Source organism: Salmo salar, chromosome ssa12 (genome assembly GCF_905237065.1).
Source record: "Salmo salar chromosome ssa12, Ssal_v3.1, whole genome shotgun sequence".
Taxonomy (NCBI): Eukaryota; Metazoa; Chordata; class Actinopteri; order Salmoniformes; family Salmonidae; genus Salmo; species Salmo salar.
Window position 1 is genome coordinate 79,319,958 of NC_059453.1, and position 16,785 is coordinate 79,336,742.

Genomic DNA, 16,785 nt, shown 5'->3' on the forward strand with positions numbered 1-16,785 from the left:
GACCCTGGGTCTCGACCCCGCCCTGTGCAACTGGGGCCTGGACTTTCTGACGGGCCACCCCCAGGTGGTGAAGGTAGGAAACAATATCTCCACCCCGCTGATCCTCAACACTGGGGCCCCACAAGGGTGCATTCTCAGCCCTCTCCTGTACTCCCTATTCACCCATGACTGCGTGGCCATGCACGCCTCCAACTCAATCATCAATTTTGCAGACGACACTACAGTGGTAGGCTTGATTACCAACAACGACGAGACGGTCTACAGGGAGGAGGTGAGGGCCCTCGGAGTGTGGTGTCAGAAAAATAACCTCTCACTCAACATCAACAAAACAAAGGGGATGATCGTGGACTTCAGGAAACAGCAGAGGGAGCACCCCCCCTTCCACATCGACGGGACAGTAGTGGAGAAGGTGGAAAGTTTTAAGTTCCTCGGCGTACACATCACAGACAAACTGAAACAGTGCCTCTTCAACCTCAGGAGGCTGAATAAATTTGGCTTGTCACATAAAACACTCACAAACTTTTACAGATGCACAATCGAGAGCATCCTGCCGGGCTGTATCACCACCTGGTATGGCAACTGCACCGCCCTCAACCGCAAGGCTCTCCAGAGGGTAGTGCGGTCTGAACAATGCATAACCCGGGAGCAAACTGCCTGCCCTCCAGGACACCTAAAGCATCCGATGTCACAGGAAGGCCAAAAAGATCATCAAGGACAACAACCACCCGAGCCACTGCCTGTTCACCCTGCTATCATCCAGAAGGCGTGGTCAGTACAGGTGCATCAAAGCTGGGACCGAGAGACTGAAAAACAGATTCTATCTCAAGGCCATCAGACTGTTAAACAGCCTTCGCTAACATAGAGGTTGCTGCCAACATACAGACTCAAATCTCTGGCTAATTTAATAAATGGATTTAATAAAGGCATCACTAGTCACTTTAAATAACGACACTTTAATAATGTTTACATATCCTACATTACTCATCTCATATGTATATACCGCCCCTTCTTGCCTATGCCGCACATCCATCGCTCATCCATATCTACATATTCATCCCTTTACATTTGTGTGTGTAAGGTAGTCGTTGTGAATTTGTTCGATTATTTGTTAGATAAAATCGGAACTAGAAGCATAAACATTTCGCTACACTCGCATTAACTGCTAACCATGTGTATGTGACCAATAAAATGTAATTTGATTTGGATGCCAACTGCCGTTAAACTTCATCAAGAAGAAGAACAACATGGTGCTGCAATTGTGGTGGGATTCAGAGCTTCTGAGTAGTAGCAAGGATCAAGGTCTGTCACGCATGTCTCCTTTGCAGAGGCAGTGCAAATAGCTGAAGCAGTGGATGCCCTGCAGCCTGAGAATGAAGGTGTTAAAGAAGGTTCATTTCGTTGTTTGTATTGCCCAAGGGATAGATTGTACTGGCCAAACGAATAATAATAATTAAAAAAAAAAACATTACAGGGAATACTGACTAACTATGTTCCCCCCTCACAAGGCCCCAGAGCCTGTGTAGGGATCTGAGTACATTTTTGAGTAAGGCTATGCATTTTTGTTGACGTTTTTTTTAACATGAGTATGTTTTTCCCCGTTTTCACCCCACTCAGCAGGTGGCGGCAATACACCTCATAGGATGTAGTCTGCCATAAACCCCCACAGAAGAAGATGCAGAAGAAGTTTAAAAACAAGTTCGCATCGCAGACATGCGGTTTCAGGGCATATAATCTGCAGTTGCATGCGCTTCTTGTCTTTTGGGTTTGCTGAGCTTTTATTTTGAAGAGCGTTAACCTGATGTAGTGATTTGACGTCAGATCCGCGCAATCCATCACCAACCACTCCACATGTGGAATCATGTCGAAGGCCAGAAGTGCGTAAATACATAAATGTTATTTGACTTTGATAGTTTAAACATTTTATCAACATTGTAGTTAGGTTGATGTGTAACTTATTTTATTGTTCTGGCTTTTGCAGAACAAAAGCGAGCGAAAATACTTTTCCAAGGAAAACAAAAGGTATGTTTAGCTAGCCTGCTTGCTACTCAGAACGTTAGCCAGATTGTAAAGTTATAACTAACAATATGTTATTCACAGTCGAACAATTTCCAATAGATTATATTTTAGAACAGCGCGCTGCAAGCCATAATGTTGAATACAATATAATATCATTTGAATTTCACTTGCGTCGCTGGTGAGTATAGTAGTAATACACAAGAGATGCTAATTGCGGCGACTAGCTAAGTTAGCCTGTTGTAACCACATTGGACACAACAGCCAGGCAGCTGACCCCATTTTGGCGTATACTGTACAACATAGATTGCTACAACTTCACAAAACCTCAGTTTTTGACAAAAACATAGCAAATGACCTGAGAAATGTCTCTGCAGCCCAATATAATACCTTTGTCCGACTCCGTGTGAAGTAAACGGGGCGGCAGGTAGCCTAGTGGTTAGTGGTTAGATCGTTGGACTAGTAACTGAAAAGGTTACAGGAACTGTTCCTAGGCCGTCATTGAAATTAAGAATTTGTTCTTAACTGACTTACCTAGTTAAATAATGGGGGGGGGGGGGGGAATGACGCACTGTACACATTTTGTATACTGTAACCAACTAGTTATAGCTTAACTAACTATAGTTTAACTACTTATGTTATGTTAACGTCGGTGGCCATATCTCATTGGAGTTTTAATTTCAATTGGAGGGCAAAGATGGACAACAGACTCAAGGAGGGAAAATGCATTCAGAGCTGTCCAATGCACGCCATTCCAAAGAGTATGGAAAACCAGAAGAAGTCCGGAAGAAAAGGGTGAACCATGATATACATTTATTTTTATTACAACTGTTAATTTATGTCATGACAATGGCACAATTCTTCTGGTTTGGCAAATGATTTATAGGTATTTAAAATATGTTGCTCTCTTTGCCATGGTCAGCTTCAGGAGCTCCAAGAAAAGCAGAGGTTGTCAAGAGAACAGGAGCAGATGAAGAGGAGAAGTCTGGACAGTTTTCAGAGAGATATTCTAGAGCGACAAAGAGAGTTTGAGCAGAGGGTAATTTAACTCGTGTAGGTTATAGAAAGAGCAGCTCTCCCAATGCTGTTTTTTACATTAAATGAGAAAGCTTGTCATGAGTGTTTTTGTGTTCTCTGATTGCAGGAAACTGAGATGCAGAGTTTAGAGAAGCATGTCAATTTTGAAAATGAGAATTCAAGAAAGGCGTACTACAGGGAATTCAAAAAGGTAACTTTTCTTAATCGAGTACAATTGTCTGTGAGTGTGCACAGTAGCACGTGTGTAACAACTTGCAGTATTGCACTTGAGTGATACCCATTTATTTACATTACATTTCTGTACCTGTGTGTAGTGCTTACAAGTTATAGTATAACAATGTGTTGTATTCCCTGTTCTGTATAAAAGGTGGTTGAGGCCTCTGATGTGATTCTGGAGGTTCTGGATGCCCGTGACCCTCTTGGCTGCCGTTGTCCTCAGGTGGAGCAGGCTGTCATTCAGAGCGGCACTGACAAGAAAATAGTCCTCGTGCTTAACAAGATTGGTGAGTGTGTGAGAGATTCATTAATATGCATAGTTTTATACATTAGAAAGCATGGTGCCATATTATCTTTAACTGACAAACATGTCTTTCCACTGTACTCTTAGACCTGGTGTCCAAGGAGATTGTGGAGAAATGGATCAAGTACCTTCGCAATGAATTTCCCACTGTGGCTTTCAAAGCCTCAACGCAACAACAGAACAAGAATTTGGTGAGTCAGACTATTCAGAACTATGTAGAACATGGACAGGATAGTTTAACGAAATCAATTTAAGTTACATAAAATATTTGTTTTTTACTGTTAAGCAATAAGGACCTATGTACTAGATGAAAACTGAATAAACTTTTTTCAGTTAGGATCTAGTAACTATACTTATGTTTTCTATTTGCAGAAGCGAAGCAATGTACCTGTTACCCAGGCCACCGCTGAGCTCCTAGGTAGCAGTGCCTGTGTGGGTGCGGAATGCCTGATGAAACTTTTGGGGAACTACTGCCGAAACCTGGACATTAAGACAGCCATCACTGTTGGTGTGGTTGGTGGGTACATTTTAAATGTACATTTGAGTCATTTAACAGACGCTGTTATCCAGAGCTTCTTCAAATCAAAATGTATTTGTCACATGCGCCGAATACAACCGGTGTAGACCTTACAGTGAAATGCTTACTTAAACCAACAATGCAGTTTTAAGAAAATACCTGCCAAAAAGTAAGAGAATTATAACAAATCCTTAAAGAGCAGCAGTAAATAACAATAGCGGGGCTATATACAGGGGGTACCGGTACAGAGGCACCGGTATTGAGGTAATATGTACATGTAGGTAGAGTTATTAAAGTGACTATGCATAGATAATATACAGAGTAGCAGCAGTGTAGAAGGGTGGGGGGTCAATGCAAATAGTCTGGGTAGCCATTTGATTAGCTTAGGGGTAGAAGCTGTTTAGAAGCCTCTTGGACCTAGACTTGGCACTCGGGTACCGCTTGCCGTGCGTTAGCAGAGAGAACAGTCTTTGACTAGGGTGGCTGGAGTCTTTGACAAAATATTTAAGGCCTTCTACTGACACTGCCTGGTATAGAGGTCCTGGATGGCAGGAATCTTGGCCCCGGTGATGTACTGGGCCATACACACTACCCTGTGTAGTAGAGGTCGACCGATTAATTAGGGCCGATTTCAAGTTTTACCGACAATTTTGAATCCCACCGCACCTTCTCCGCTATGCAATCTGGTTTCAGAGCTAGTCATGGGTGCACCTCAGCCACACTCAATGTCCTAAACGATATCGTAACCGCCATCGATAAGAAACAATACTGTGCTGCTGTATTCATTGACCTGGCCAAGGCTTTCGACTCTGTCAATCACCACATCCTCATCGGCAGACTCAATAGTCTTGGTTTCTCAAATGATTGCCTCGCCTGGTCCACCAACTACTTCTCTGATAGAGTTCAGTGTGTCAAATCGGATGGCCTTTTGTCCGGGCCTCTGGTAGTCTCTATGGGGGTGCCACAGGGTTCAATTCTTGGGCCAACTCTTTTCTCTGTATACATCAATGATGTCGCTCTTGCTGCTTGTGAGTCTCTGATCCACCTCTACGCAGACGACACCATTCTGTATACTTTTGGCCCTTCTTTGGACACTGTTAACAACCCTCCAGACGAGCTTCAATGCCATACAACTCTCCTTCCGTGGCCTCCAACTGCTCTTAAATACAAGTAAAAGTAAATGCGTGCTCTTCAACCGATCGCTGCCCGCACCTGCCTGCCCGTCCAGCATCACTACTCTGGACGGTTCTTACTTAGAATATGTGGACAACTACAAATACCTAGGTGTCTGGTTAGACTGTAAGCTCTCCTTCCAGACTCACATCAAACATCTCCAATCCAAAGTTAAATCTAGAATTGGCTTCCTATTTCGCAACAAAGCATCCTTCACTCATGCTGCCAAACATACCCCTTGTAAAGCTGACCATCCTACCGATCCTCAACTTCGGGGATGTCATTTACAAAATAGCCTCTAATACCCTACTCAATAAACTGGATGCAGTCTATCACAGTGCCATCCGTTTTGTCACCAAAGCCCCATATACTACCACCACTGCGACCTGTACGCTCTCGTTGGCTGGCCCTCGCTTCATACTCGTCGCCAAACCCACTGGCTCCAGGTCGTCTACAAGACCCTGCTAGGTAAAGTCCCCCCTTATCTCAGCTCACTGGTCACCGTAGCAGCACCCACCAATAGCACGCGCTCCAGCAGGTATATCTCTTTGACCAGCCTTTCAAAGCATTTCATGGCTACAGACGTGAGTGCTATGGGTCGGTAGTCATTTAGGCAGGCAAACTTCGTGTTCTTGGGCACAGGGACTATGGTGGTCTGCTAGAAACGTGCTGGTATTACAGACTCAGACAGGGAGAGGTTGAAAATGTCAGTGAAGACACTTGCCAGTTGGTCTGCGCATGCTCGGCGTACACATCCTAATAATCCGTCTGGCCCTGCAGCCTTGTGAATGTTGACCTCTTTAAAGGTCTTACATCGCCTGCGGAGAGCGTGATCACACAGTCGTCCGGGAACAACTGACGCTCTCGTGCATGTTTCGGTGTTACTTGCCTCGAAACGAGCATAGAAGTTATTTAGCTCGTCTGGTAGGCTCGTGTCACTGGGCAGCTCTCGGATATGCTTTCCTTTGTAGTCTGTAATAGTTTGCAAGCCCTGCCACATCCGACGATTCGATTTTAGTCCTGTATTGACGCTTTGCCTGTTTGATGGTTCGTCAGAGGGCATAGCGGGATTTCTTATAAGCTTCCAGGTTAGAGTCCCGGTCCTTGAAAGCGGCAGCTCTACCCTTTAGCTCAGTGCGAATGTTGCCTGTAAATCCATGGCTTCTGGTTGGGGTATGTACGTGCAGTCAATGTGATGACAAAGTCCTCGATGCACTTTATTGATACAGAAGCAATTAGGGTTCAGTGCCTTGCTCAACTGCACATTGACCGATTTTTTTTTTTTAAATATATTTTTATTATTATTTTAAATTTTTATTTATTAAAAAAAATAAACACCTAGTCGGCTCAGGGATTCGAACCAGCAAACTTTCACTTACTTGCCCAACGCGCCAAACCTCTAGGCTACCTGCTCAATCTTCACACAATTTCGAAGGATCATTGCCACGTCATTCCAGACTTTTCAAACTGGGCAAAGGTTTGAAGTTATGCAATATTTTGGATGGTTTTCTTTTTTTCAGGCTTTCCCAATGTTGGAAAGAGTAGTCTGATAAACAGTTTGAAGCGGGCACGTGCATGCAATGTTGGAGCCACACCTGGTGTAACCAAGTAAGTATAAAACTTTTGGCTTTATTTATGTCTAGGCCTACATGTTCTTCCCTTGCTTGACTGACCTGTATGATGGCTTTTAGGTGCCTTCAGGAAATACACTTGGACAAGCACATCAAGCTTTTAGATTGTCCTGGCATTGTAATGGCAACCTCGACGACTGACGCGGCCATGATCCTTCGGAATTGTGTAAAGATTGAGCAGCTTGTAGACCCTCTACCTCCAGTCGAAGCCATCTTAAGACGCTGCAATAAGACACAGGTATCCAAAGATTATTTTAAAGGCACATTCACTGCAATGATGTGACAAATGTTTCGTCCATGTCATATTATTTCATTTAATTTTTCAATAGATCATGGAACACTATGGTGTTCCAGACTTCCACACAGCTCTCGAGTTCCTGGCTTTGTTGGCGCACCGACAGGGCAAGTTGAGGAAGGGAGGAGTGCCTGATAATGACAAGGCGGCAAAGAGTGTCCTAATGGACTGGACAGGGTGGGTGCAAACTGCAAAAACATTTATTACATCTGAGGTTTTCAAAGCAACACCGTCCCTACCTAATAATGTCCCATTATTCTGTTTAATTTACGGTCATGTAGGGGTAGGATCAGCTACTTTACACACCCTCCGGAGACGCACACTCTTCCCACTCATATCAGTGCTGAGATTGTGGCAGAGATGGGCAAAGCTTTCGACTGGGAGGAACTAGAGAAGGGAAACCAGGAAGTGCTAGCTGGTAGGATACACGCACACATTTGACAGTTACCTAGTAATTGAAAAGTATGTTTGGATAAAAAGAGTTTGTGCTAAATGTTTGTTTTTCTTGTAGTGTCGTCTTGCACTGATGTCCAAATGGGTTTCTGCATGGCAACTGCTGGGATGACTCAGGGTGGTCAAGAAGAACCACCTTGTGACCTGGAAATGGAAGGTGGAGCTTTGGATGAGGTTGAGTCCAAGGATGAAACTGAACCCATGGATGATGATCAGGACCCTGAGGTATTGCAGTGCTTTTACTTGACAAGTTAAACGGATTCTGTGGTACTTTTTAGACATTTTTAGTTCTTAACTCTTGTGTGGTGATCATGTTTTTGTTATTCACCTAATGTTTGTGGGTCTGGTGGACCCACTACATTATTGGGTTTTTAAAACAGTGCTGTAATCATTTATTTAAAAATACTTAGATGTTGACTTATCAATTACAAGCAATATAGACAGCATAGATGGTTAATATTTACCTCTGCTAGATCACATTTATCACTAAAAGCGCAATTAATTTTTTTATTGATCAAATGTTATTTTTGTAAACAAATCAATTATAATCAAGACATGGGTAGAAAAATCATGTTTATCTTGAACAATTATAAATCAAACAAGGTTTTCATCACTTGATGTTTATTGGTTTGAACTGAACAATTTGGAAGGACAAATTTTACATACTGTATTTTATGGAAATTATAAATGAGCCCCATTGAACACACATTAAGGTCGGTCTACACACCACATGAGGGACAGAGTTCTACTGTGTGTGTGTTGCAAATGTATTTCTTGCACTTGATGCATGTGTACTTTGTCTTCCTGTCCTTCTTGGGTCCACACACATCGCAGAGCTTCTTGTTGCTACCAGCTGCAACCTAGAATGATGAAAACACTTAGTTCAGGAATTTTACTAACGTCTCACACACTCACTCACATACATAGTCACATGCATAGTTACAGCAGGCCAAGGTAGGAGAGTCAGACACACACATTCAACAACATCACTCACACTTACTTCCGGTATTGGCTTTGTTGGTTCTGTGAGACGGACTGATGGGTGATAAGCATCCTCCTCCTGAATCCCCCTCACGATGGCTGCATAAGCTGGGGTCCTTGATCTGCTGCTGCCTCTGGATTTGAGGTCTTGCCAATGCCTTGCCCAGCTCCTCTAGAAAGAGCCGTCTCCTCCGGAGCTTCCATCTGTTCCAATCTGGGTTCAACGCCATCCAGATGACAAACGTGTTCTAAGCCAAGATGTTGAAGAATATCACAGCTGTAGCCAGTCACCAGCTTGTCTAAATTGTCCTCCCCTCCTTTTGTGGCAATGTAATCCACTATGATTTGTGGTTTTTGATGTTCCTGGCCACAGATTCTCCCATCCCTATGCAGCGTACTCATGAGTACCACCTTTTTGCCTGCCTTTGGCATGTAGGAGACTAGGGACGTGTCGGCCGTGAACACCAACTTAGAGGAATTGATAGGCCTGTTTTGTGTATTCAACAGCTGAGGTGGAAGCTTTGGCTTGTTTTTTTTCATACTGTTCCTACCATCGTCAGGTGCTCCAGTCCCAGCTTGTGCGAAGTAAAAAAAAAAAAAAAAAAAAAGTTTGAAAATGTGATGTTGTGGCCACGGAGTCCCTGTGTCAGTTTCAGGACAACCTGCATCCCCTGATTCTTCTCAGGGGCTCCTCTGTCTGGCTTCCTTGTTTACACTTGCATGTTCCACGCATATGATGAAGCAGCATCATTGGCAGCCCGGATCTTGATTCCATATTTTGTGGGTTTATACAGTATGTACTGCCTGAAGGGGCAGCGGCCCCTAAATGGCATAAGCTGCTCATCAACAGTAATGTTGGGCTCAGGGTTGTAAAACAAGGGAAGGCGGTCCACTCACTTGTCCCACACTAACCTGATTGCAGCTAGCTTCTCTCTCTGCCGCCGAGTTGGTCTGGCGTCTCGGATAATAAGCGGATAATCCTGGAAATAATGTGGACGTTTTCCAGAGACATCGTTGCACTGAAAAGTTCTCTGCCAGTTTCTGCATCACACAGGGATTCTCCATTGTATCTGAAAACACCAGCAAGGATATGAACCCCAAAGTATGAATGTAAATGAGTTGGGTCCATCTCCTTTCATCTCTCTCCAAAAAACACGCCTTCTCTCCAAATTAGTGCCATCCAGAATGGTTTTCTGGATGGTGTCTGGGATGACCAGTTCAAAATACTTTATATCCTGCACATAAGTAACCGCCATCCGCGTCGGCCCTGGTTGCATCCTTATCACATTGGCAGCCATGCGGGGTGTCTCATTACTTGGGTAAGAAGACCATTCAGTTTCACAATTTTTTTGACATCAAAATTTCTCCTACTGGGTCAATCTCAACCTCTTCTTTCAAATCACTGTCAGACTCTGAATTGACAGAGACATGATCCTCAAATTCTGAAAATTCTTTGTTTTCCAACGTGTCTTCTCTCTGCAAAAAAAATTATTTCTAATGCTCTCTGAGCAGAGATTATTTTTGCCATACTGATTGATTGTGGTAAGGAGCCACACATGCAAAGCTATTTGTTGTGTCCCTCCCCTAATGTATACCTGGATGGGTTAGGGTGTGGGAAAATACAGCTTTTTTACAATGTGTTGTAATAACATTTTGCAGGTTTCCGCAAGACATGAGTTTCACACACTACAAAGGGTAAAGAGTGTGAGAAAAGCGGGAGACAGACAGGTTATTGGTGCTATGTTGAAACAGCAGCCCCAGGGAGGAGTAAGGCAAACAACAAACCATTTTGAATAAGTTTTACTTGATTTCACCAACACACACTTTTCCACACTTTTTTTATTAACCTCTGGTCCAGTGGACTCTGAACACCACATACAGTACCAGTCAAAAGTTTGGACACGCCTACTCATTCAAGGGTTTTTCTTTATTTTTACTATTTTCTACATTGTAGAATAATAGTGAAGACATCAACTATGAAATAACACATGGAATCATGTAGTAACCAAAAAAGTGTTACATCAAAATATATTTTATGGTCATCAAAGTAGCCACCCTTTGCCTTGATGACAGCTTTGCACACTCTTGGCATTCTCTCAACCAGCTTCACCTGGAATGCTTTTCCAACAGTCTTGAAGGAGTTCCCACATATGCTGAGCACTTGTTGGCTGCTTTTCCTTCACTCTGTGGTCCAACTCATCCCAAACCATCTCAATTGGGTTGAGGTCGGGTGACTATGGAGGCCAGGTCATCTGATGCAGCACTCCATCACTCTCCTTCTTGGTCAAATAGCCCTTACACAGCCTGTAGATGTGTTGGGTCATTATCCTGTTGAAAAACAAATGATAGTCCCACTAAGCGCAAACCAGATGAGATGGTGAATTGCTGGAGAATGCTGTGGTAGACATGCTGGCTAAGTGTGCCTTGAATTCTAAATAAATCAGTGTCACCAGCAAAGCACCATCACACCACCACCTCCATGCTTCACGGTGGGAACAACACATGCGGAGATCATCCGTTCACCGACTCAGCGTCTCAAAGACACAGCGGTTGGAACCAAAAATCTCATTTTGAAAGATTTCCACCGGTCTAATGTCCATTGCTCGTGTTTCTTAGCCCAAGCACGTCTCTTCTTCTTTTAGGTGGCCTTTAGTAGTGGTTTCTTTGCAGCAGTTTGACCATGAAGGCCTGACTCACACAGTCTCCTCTGAACAGTTGATGTTGAGATGTCTGTTACTTTACTCTGAAGCATTTATTTGGGCTGCAATTTCTGAGGCTGGTAACTAATGAACTGCAGCAGAGAACTCTGGTCTGCCTTTCATGTGGCGATCCTCATGAGAGCCAGTTTCATCATAGCACTTGATGGTTTTTGCGACTGCACTTGAATAAACTTGAAGTTTTCTGTTTTGACTGAACTTCATCTCTTAAAGTAATGATGGACTGTTGTTTCTCTTTGCTTATTTGAGCTGTTTTTAATATGGATTTGGTATTTTACCAAATAGGGTTATCTTCTGTATACCACCCCTACCTTGTCACAACAACTGATTGGCTCAAATGCATGCAGTAGGAAAGAAATTCCACAAATGTCTTTTTAACAAGGCACACCTGTTAATTGAAATGCATTCCAGGTGACTACCTCATGAAGCTGGTTGAGAGAATGCCAAGAGTGTGCAAAGCTGTCATCAAGGCAATGGGTGGTAACTTTGAAGAATCTAAAATATGTTTTCATTTTCGTTACTACATGATACCATATGTGCTATTTCATAGTTTTTAATCTCTTGACTATTATTCTACAATGTAGAAAATAGTAAAAATAAAGAACCCCTGGAATGAGTAGGTGTCAACTTTTGACTGGTACTGTATGTAATATGCACTCAATAGATTTGTTATTTCACATGTTCTTCACAGAAAATGAGCCAAGGCCAATGTGACTCGGGTTGAAAAATTAATTACTTGTATAATTTTTCTTTTAGTAAACATTGAAAATGGGTCCCACAGACCCGAACGCCAGGCAAGGGTTAAAGTAGCATTTGAGCCGAAAGTCATATGCCGATATGTGCACCACATCATTGCTCTCTCTCGCTCTGCTGTGGGTGCATCATGTGCATCTTGCTTGCTGTCACTCATATGGCGAGGGGCTGAAGCTCATTGGCTAATTGAACAATTGAGGGGAAATGTATGGCACAGCACAGCTTCCAGAAAATCACTAGCTTTCAAATGAGGGATTTTGTGGCCAATTGAGGTAAAACAGTAATTCTGCTCATAGATTATGCATGTATGAAGTACAGTCGTGGCCAAAAGTTGAGAATGACACACATATTAATTTCCACAGTCTGCTGCCTCAGTGTCTTTAGATATTTTTGTCAGATGTTACTATGGAATACTGAAGTATAATTACAATCATTTCATAAGTGTCAAAGGCTTTTATTGACAATTACATGAAGTTGACGCAAAGAGTCAATATTTGCAGTGCTGACCCTTCTTTTTCAAGACCTCTGCAATCCGCCCTGGCATGCTGTCAATTAACTTCTGGGCCACATCCTGACTGATGGCAGCCCATTCTTGCATAATCAATGCTTGGAGTTTGTCAGAATTTGTGGGTTTTTGTTTGTCTACCTGCCTCTTGAGGATTTGACCACAAGTTCTCAATGGGATTAAGGTCTGGGGAGTTTCCTGGCCATGGACCCAAAATATTGATGTTTTGTTCCCCGAGCCACTTAGTTATCACTTTTGCCTTATGGCAAGGTGCTCCATCATGCTGGAAAAGGCATTGTTTGTCACCAAACTGTTCCTGGATGGTTGGGAGAAGTTGCTCTCGATGGATGTGTTGGTACCATTCTTTATTCATGGCTGTGTTCTTAGGCAAAATTGTGAGTGAGCCCATGTCCTTGGCTGAGAAGCAACCCCACACATGAATGGTCTCAGGATGCTTTACTGTTGGCATGACATAGGACTGATGGTAGCGCTCACCTTGTCTTCTCCGGACAAGCTTTTTTCCCGGATGCCCCAAACAATCTAAAAAGGTGATTCAGAGAAAATGACTTTACCACAGTTCTCAGCAGTCCAATCCCTGTACCTTTTGCAGAATATCAGTCTCTCCCCGATGTTTTTCCTGGAGAGAAGTGGCTTCTTTGCTGCCCTTCTTGACACCAGGCCATCCTGATGCACTAGCACCTGCCTGCTGCAATTCCTGAGCAAGCTCTGTACTGGTGGTGCCCCGAATCCCGCAGCTGAATCAAGTTTAGGAGACGGTCCTGGCGCTTGCTGGACTTTTTTGGGCGCCCTGAAGCCTTCACAACAATTGAACCGTTCTCCTTGAATTTCTTGATGATCCAATAATTGGTTTATTTAGGTGCAATCTTACTGGCATCAATATCCTTGCCTGTGAGGCCCTTTTTGTGCAAAGCAATGACGACGGCATGCGTTTCCTTGCAGGTAACCATGATTGACAGAAGAACAATGATTCCAAGTACCACCCTCCTTTTGAAGCTTCCAGTCTGTTATTCAAACTCAATCAGCATGACAGAGTGATCTCCAGCCTTGTCCTCATCGACACTCACACCTGTGTTAACGAGAGAATTACTGACATGATGTCAACTGGTCCTTTTGTGGCAGGGCTGAAATGCAGTGGGAAATGTTTTTTGGGGGGATTCAGTTCATTTGCATGGCAAAGAGGGACTTTGCAATTCATCTGATCACTCTTCCTAACATTCTGGAGTATATGCAAATTGCCATCATACAAACTGAGGCAGCAGACTTTGAAAATTAATATTTGTGTAATTCTCAACTTTTTGCCACGACTGTACACATTGACACATCCATCCCAAAGCTGGGGGAAAGAAAAATATATATATGTATATACACTGCTCCAAAAAATAAAGGGAACACTTAAACAACACAATGAAACTCCAAGTCAATCACACTTCTGTGAGATCAAACTGTCCACTTAGGAAGCAACACTGATTGACAATAAATTTCACATGCTGTTGTGCAAATGGAATAGACAACAGGTGGAAATTATAGGCAATTAGCAAGACACCCCCAATAAAGGACTGGTTCTGCAGGTGGGGACCACAGACCACTTCTCAGTTCCTATGCTTCCTGGCTGATGTTTTGGTCACTTTTGAATGCTGGTGGTGCTTTCACTCTAGTGGTAGCATGAGACAAAGTCTACAACCCACACAAGTGGCTCAGGTAGTGCAGCTCATCCAGGATGGCACATCAATGCGAGCTGTGGCAAGGTTTGCTGTGTCTGTCAGCGTAGTGTCCAGAGCATGGAGGCGCTACCAGGAGACAGGCCAGTACATCAGGAGACGTGGAGGAGGCCGTAGGAGGGCAACAACCCAGCAGCAGGACCGCTACCTCCGCCTTTGTGCAAGGAGGAGCAGGAGAAGCACTGCCAGAGCCCTGCAAAATGACCTCCAGCAGGCCACAAATGTGCATGTGTCTGCTCAAACGGTCAGAAACAGACTCCATGAGGGTGGTATGACGGCCCGACGTCCACAGGTGGGGGTTGTGCTTACAGCCCAGCACCGTGCAGGACGTTTGGCATTTGCCAGAGAAGACCAAGATTGGCAAATTTGCCACTGGCGCCCTGTGCTCTTCACAGATGACAGCAGGTTCACACTGAGCACGTGACAGAGTCTGGAGACGCCGTGGATAACGTTCTGCTGCCTGCAACATCCTCCAGCATGACCGGTTTGGCGGTGGGTCAGTCATGGTGTGGGGTGGCATTTCTTTGGGGGGCCGCACAGCCCTCCATGTGCTCGCCAGAGGTAGCCTGACTGCCATTAGGTACCGAGATGAGATCCTCAGACCCCTTGTGAGACCATATGCTGGTGCGGTTGGCCCTGGGTTCCTCCTAATGCAAGACAATGCTAGACCTCATGTGGCTGGAGTGTGTCAGCAGTTCCTGCAAGAGGAAGGCATTGATGCTATGGACTGGCCCGCCCGTTCCCCAGACCTGAATCCAATTGAGCACATCTGGGACATCATGTCTCACTCCATCCACCAACGCCACGTTGCGCCACAGACTGTCCAGGAGTTGGCGGATGCTTTAGTCCAGGTCTGGGAGGAGATCCCTCAGGAGACCATCCGCCACCTCATCAGGAGCATGCCCAGGCATTGTAGGGAGGTCATACAGGCACGTGGAGGCCACACACACTACTGAGCCTCATTTTGACTTGTTTTAAGGACATTACATCAAAGTTGGATCAGCCTGTAGTGTGGTTTTCCACTTTAATTTTGAGTGTGACTCCAAATCCAGACCACCATGGGTTGATAAATTGGATTTCCATTGATTATTTTCTTGTGATTTTGTTGTCAGCACATTCAACTATGTAAAGAAAAAAGTATTTAATAAGATTATTTCTTTCATTCAGATCTAGGATGTGTTGTTTAAGTGTTCCCTTTATTTTTTTGAGCTTAGTACTTAGTAGTTGCTAAAGTCCCTGAGGCAACTCCCCATTTTCATGCCTACTGAACACAACCCAGATGATACCACTTTTACAGTGGTATTATGACTTGTGCTGGGTTCCACTTAAATGCAATTCATCAAAGGACTTTCATCTTAAAACAGTGTACAAAACATTTGAGTACACCTGCTCTTTCCATGACATACTGACCAGGGGAATCCAATATTAGGAACGTGGTGTCAGTGTTTTGTAAATCTTGTCTATTTTATTTAACACTAGTTTGGACCTATGACTGTGGAGATAAAAGCACCAAGGCCAAAGACTGGTGGTTCAGTTGATGCTGCTGCCCCCAGGACCCTCGATTTAAAGGATATCTGGAATGTAGACCCTCTTCAGCAGGGCCAAGCACTCGTGGCTGCTGGGAAGAAGAGGAAGAAGCAACAGAAAAGATCTGGTATGTCTTATGTTTCAACATGAAAAATTTGTTGTATAAATCCTTGGTTTGTATATCACTTGACAACTATATTTTGTTACCTTGAGGTTTTTAACTTCGATATTGTTTAGGTGTTTTTGGTCTACCATTACTTCTGTAATTGATAGGTTGATCTGTGAGTTTATACAATTTCTCCATTCTCACTATTTTCTTTTCAGACAAAATTGCTACCAAACTCTCAGACAGCCTGACCACGGCGATGAACTTTGCATTTTCAGATATATGAAAAATAAAAGGTAATTTAAAACAGGGTGTTTTGTTTGTTTTTTATTTAGTTCTGTTCAGTCAATATCATCAACCTTATTCACAACATCCCCTAGTGGTAGGCATTATGTGCAATAAAGTATATCAGCATTTACATGTCAAGACTGAGGGTGTGTTGTACCAACATAGATTAACTCTTAAACTGGGTTTAATAAAGGTTTATTTATTAATCTTGTTGCACCAAACTTGAATCCTATTTTTAAATTAATCCCACTTAAACTTAGTTAAGAAGGATTAGATTACATTTTGACTTTAAACCAGGATAAAATGTAATATTGTTGCTCCATTGTTTTAAAACTAATTTTACTAATGTTAAATTAGTAAAATCTGAACTACCATTGGAGGAGGTTTAAATTCAGCAAATATTAGTGTATGTGCTTTATTTTTGGTGTGATTAACAATTTTATCTCTGTGGTTTATGTTTGTTAAACTCAACTAGCCAGCTAACTTATTTGACAAAAAAGTGCAATTAATTTCATCCTTAGCCTGAAGT

General features: G+C 43.3%; 1 protein-coding gene across 1 annotated transcript; it reads left to right on the forward strand.

Annotated features, from left to right (window-relative positions):
* Nucleotides 1–1,610: 1,610 nt before the first annotated feature.
* Nucleotides 1,611–16,278, forward strand: gnl3l (G protein nucleolar 3 like). Its single transcript, XM_014133266.2, has 15 exons — nt 1,611–1,874; nt 1,979–2,019; nt 2,704–2,808; nt 2,936–3,052; nt 3,158–3,241; nt 3,419–3,554; nt 3,659–3,762; nt 3,944–4,088; nt 6,782–6,869; nt 6,953–7,130; nt 7,222–7,364; nt 7,469–7,605; nt 7,699–7,865; nt 15,815–15,989; nt 16,187–16,278. Exons 1-15 carry the CDS (start codon nt 1,859–1,861, stop codon nt 16,252–16,254), a joined length of 1,704 nt encoding a protein of 567 aa, XP_013988741.1. The 5' UTR covers nt 1,611–1,858; the 3' UTR covers nt 16,255–16,278.
* The last annotated feature ends 507 nt before the right edge of the window (nt 16,279–16,785 follow it).

What these genes read in the sequence shown, in the direction of transcription:
- gnl3l (XM_014133266.2), top strand. An exon ending in TTTTCCAAGGAAAACAAAAG is followed by an intron (nt 2,020 to 2,703) that starts GTATGTTTAGCT and finishes TTTCAATTGGAG; the next exon opens with GGCAAAGATGGACAACAGAC. An exon ending in CCTCGTGCTTAACAAGATTG is followed by an intron (nt 3,555 to 3,658) that starts GTGAGTGTGTGA and finishes CTGTACTCTTAG; the next exon opens with ACCTGGTGTCCAAGGAGATT.